Below are 3,715 nucleotides of genomic sequence, written 5' to 3'. Positions count from 1 at the left end.
TTCGCGATTTCATAGATTTCGTTAAGTTTGTCGAGGGACAGTGAGCAATACTCTCCATCAGCCATGAATGAGAATTAGCATTTGGCGTAGGAAGGAGCAGAGAAGTCCTCATAGCTGATGGTGGCAGTGGCGAGCACTTGGCGGACAAGGTTAGGGTAGAGCTCGTGCGTAGCGTAACAAAGGGGAACGCTCCCCATCGCTTGCAGCGTCTCGAACACATCCTCGTCGGTACCGAGCTCAACGAGAGTCTCGGCGTGGCAAAAACGGGTAGGTAGTATCTCGGCCTTGAGGAGAGTGTTGTACCGACTAGCTGTCTCCTTGTCCCACCCTTCGCAATTGAAATCTAAAAGCATAGGGTCATCAAGATTGATTGGCTCGTCCTCCTGTTCTCGCGGCCATGGGTAAGAGGCGGAGGTTGGTTGTTGTGCTCTCTGTGGGAGCGTGTTGTTCGTCTTCCTTGTTTTATTGGCCGATTGCTTGGTGCGTGGAGGCATCTGCAAGGCAAACAAAAGTTTTTCATTAGTTCCATCCTCGGTTGCATAGAAGAAAAGGAATCAAACTAATCCTCTTTTAGGAACTATTCCTTTTTCCTTCTAAGCAACCCGCCTTCAACAAGCCTGAACATCAACTCGCCAAATCAGACCATTTTAACTTTTCACAATCACAATTCATATGAGAAATGTATATCAAGATGCAACATTTTGTCTAAATCAAAACTTGCTCAAACAAAGGGGAAATAAAACCGCGATTCTCTAGGGCTAAGAGACAAAAGTTCAACTTTTAAAATCAACCCTAACAGCAAAAGGGAATTTCAGATCAAGCTATTTCTAACAAGAATCGAACTATCAAAGTGGTTTAGAAGGGTGAGCTTTTCAAACCGAAATCACGATTGTGTTTTGGTTGCCGAGCCTCTTACCGTGATAATCGGAGCAAATTGACTGCAAAAACAGAGAGAACTCGAAAATCCAATTGGATTAGAAGCAGGAATCACTTAAAAGAGTGAGAATTTAAGTTTTGGTGATGGCTTCAAAATCGCAAGAGAGGGAGGAGGGTACGGTTGAGTTAAAAGGGAAAGTGGAAGGGTGGGGCCTTAAATAGGCGAAACCCAAACCACTCTCCATTATCTGTCTCTCCTTTTTTTTTTTGGGTCCGGAACACTTAACTGGAATAGGCGATGGGTTGTTCCACCAGAAGAACAGTCCTTCGGTTGTTCTGACTGAAGTGTTCAGTTTTTTTCTTGTTTTTAACCTGCAAACTAAACCTGAAAATAGATAAAATAGACTATAGAAAACAATATATACACTCACCAGTGGGTTGCCTCCCACCAAGTGCTTAGTTGAAGTCATTAGCTTGACTTAGCTCACCCGATCAGGTTGATGGGGGATCGCTTAGGGGAATTTCTTCACCCTCTGCGATAGTGGAGTCAGCAAGGTAATGCTTGATGCGCTGACCATTGACGACGAACTCGTCTCCCTTTCTGTCCAGCAACACAACAGCTCCGTAAGGGCAGACTTCCTTGAAGGTGAAGGGTCCGGACCATCTAGATTTCAGCTTGCCTGGGAACAACCTAAGTCTGGAGTTGAAGAGCAAGACCTTATCGTTTGGTTCGAAACGTCTGGCATTGATTCGCTTGTCATGGTAGGCTTTCGTCTTCTCCTTATAAATTTTGGAACTGTCATAGGCGAGGTGCCTTATCTCTTCCAGCTTATGGACTTGGATCATGTGCCTTTCAGTTGATGGCTTGATGTCGAAATTCAGTAACTTGACCGCCCATGCAGCCTTGTATTCGAGCTCGAAAGGAAGATGACAAGCCTTACCGTAGACCAGGTGATAGGGGGTGGTTCCTAGCGGCGTTTTGTAGGTTGTTCTGTAGGCCCAGAGAGCATCGTCCAGCTTAAGCGACCAGTCCTTGCACGAGGTATTGACAGTTTTCTGTAGAATGTTCTTGACTTCCCTGTTGGAAACTTCAACCTGTCCACTCGTCTGGGGGTGATAAGCGGTAGCCACCTTGTGTTTCACCCCATATTTCTTTAACAGGCCCTGAAATGCCTTGTTGATGAAGTGTGTTCCGCCATCGCTAATGACCAATCTAGGCACCCCAAATCTTGGAAAGATGATGGAGCTGAACATCTTAGTCACCACTTTTGCATCATTAGTGGGACTCGCCACTGCTTCTACCCACTTGGAGATATATTCTGACGAATTGAGGGCGTCGGACTATACCGACGGACTATGGTTCGTCGGAAAATACCGACGGAGAAGGTTCCTCGAAAAATTCCGACGAACCATTGTCCGTCGGTATCTTCCGACGAACAATAGTCCGTCGGTATTTTCCGAGGACTCTATTCGTCGGTATAGTCCGAGGAACGTGCTCCGTCGGTATATAGTTTTTCCGATGAACTCTGGTCTCGTGTGTCCGCATCGGAATATCGTCGGAAGTTCGTTAGAATGACGTTTCTCGGTATTCGTCAGAAAGTCGTCGAAAGGTCTGACGAAATTCCGACGAATACTTTTTTTCCGACAAAATGATACCGACGAATTGGTTCGTCAGAAATTCGTCGGAATCGGTCTATTCCGACGAATTTCTGACGATTTGATTCCGACGAATTTCTGACGATTTCGACCGTCAGAATCCTCCTGTTTTTTTGTAGTGATATGTTATAATATGAATTATAACTTACTTTTAATAAAAAAAATGAAATATTATGTCATTTATAGATATTAAACTAAAAAAATGCCACACATGTTATTGGTCACATGCCCATCGCTAGCTTCTTTTTTCTCCTCGTTACTTGCGGTATAAAAAAACAACACCTTAATAATCTAAAAAAAGCAACACATTAATAATCTATAAAATCAACACATTAATAATCTTCATGCAGTACTTTATTATTTAACTAATTATTTTTAGCTCTTCATTTGAATGGTCAGTGAGTACTAAATGCAGTTCCATCTGCATCACTATTTCCTCTGCATCTCTTCTGCCTCTCGCCTGCTATACATTCAGACCATTATTGAGTGGTAACGCAGATTAAAATATGCAGATCAAACCAATAAGGCGATCATGCAATTTTATCTGCATTTATTTTCCATTCACAATTAATTAACAGAGAAAAATAAAATATTTAGTGAACGGTATGCAGATCAATTTGTGTTTAAAAAAATTGTATCGTGACTAAGCAGAAAAAAAAGAGTCAGGCTGAATGTTGAGGCCAATTGGGTGATTTTTTTTCATTTTTTACTTATAAATACTACGAACATCTTTATTTTTTGTTCATAAACTAAATTACAACACTAAATAATATGTATGTAAGATTTAGATAAATATAAAAAAACATATGTGCTATCGTTGATTTTATTTTTGTATGCTATAAAATATATAACTACACTAAATAATCTTATATAAGATTTAAATAAATAGAAAACATATATGTTATAGTTGATTTTATTTAAAATACATAATGGGCAAACAAAAATATTCTATATTTTTTAATTTCGTGTTATATTGTAATTGTATTTAATTTTTATATGATGTTTAAATTTTAATTATATTTATTAAAATAATATTTATTTATATATATAAGAATTCATATTTTTTGTTTATATATTTAACTAATATATTTTTAGTATTTGGTCAATTGATTATTAGGTAAATTAATATAACCCATTAGATATGTATTTGTTCTGCATAATCTATTTAATCTACATTTTTTTA

The 3,715-nt window shown here is 39.3% G+C and overlaps 1 protein-coding gene across 1 annotated transcript; it reads right to left on the bottom strand.

Annotated features, from left to right (window-relative positions):
* Positions 1-1,368: 1,368 nt before the first annotated feature.
* On the bottom strand, positions 1,369-2,130 carry LOC106448810. Its single transcript, XM_013890641.1, has one exon. The coding sequence runs from the start codon at positions 2,128-2,130 to the stop codon at positions 1,369-1,371; it is 762 nt and encodes a 253-aa protein (XP_013746095.1).
* Between the last annotated feature and the right edge of the window lie 1,585 nt (positions 2,131-3,715).

The sequence above is a fragment of the Brassica napus genome, chromosome C2, assembly GCF_020379485.1.
Source record: "Brassica napus cultivar Da-Ae chromosome C2, Da-Ae, whole genome shotgun sequence".
NCBI lineage: Eukaryota > Viridiplantae > Streptophyta > Magnoliopsida > Brassicales > Brassicaceae > Brassica > Brassica napus.
Note: the sequence above shows the minus strand (reverse complement) of the source record. Positions and strands in the feature narration are given on the sequence as shown.

Coding starts and splice junctions, on each gene's coding strand:
- LOC106448810 (XM_013890641.1), bottom strand. CDS start 2,130: ATGTTCAGCTCCATCATCTTTCCAAGATTTGGGGTGCCTAGATTGGTC.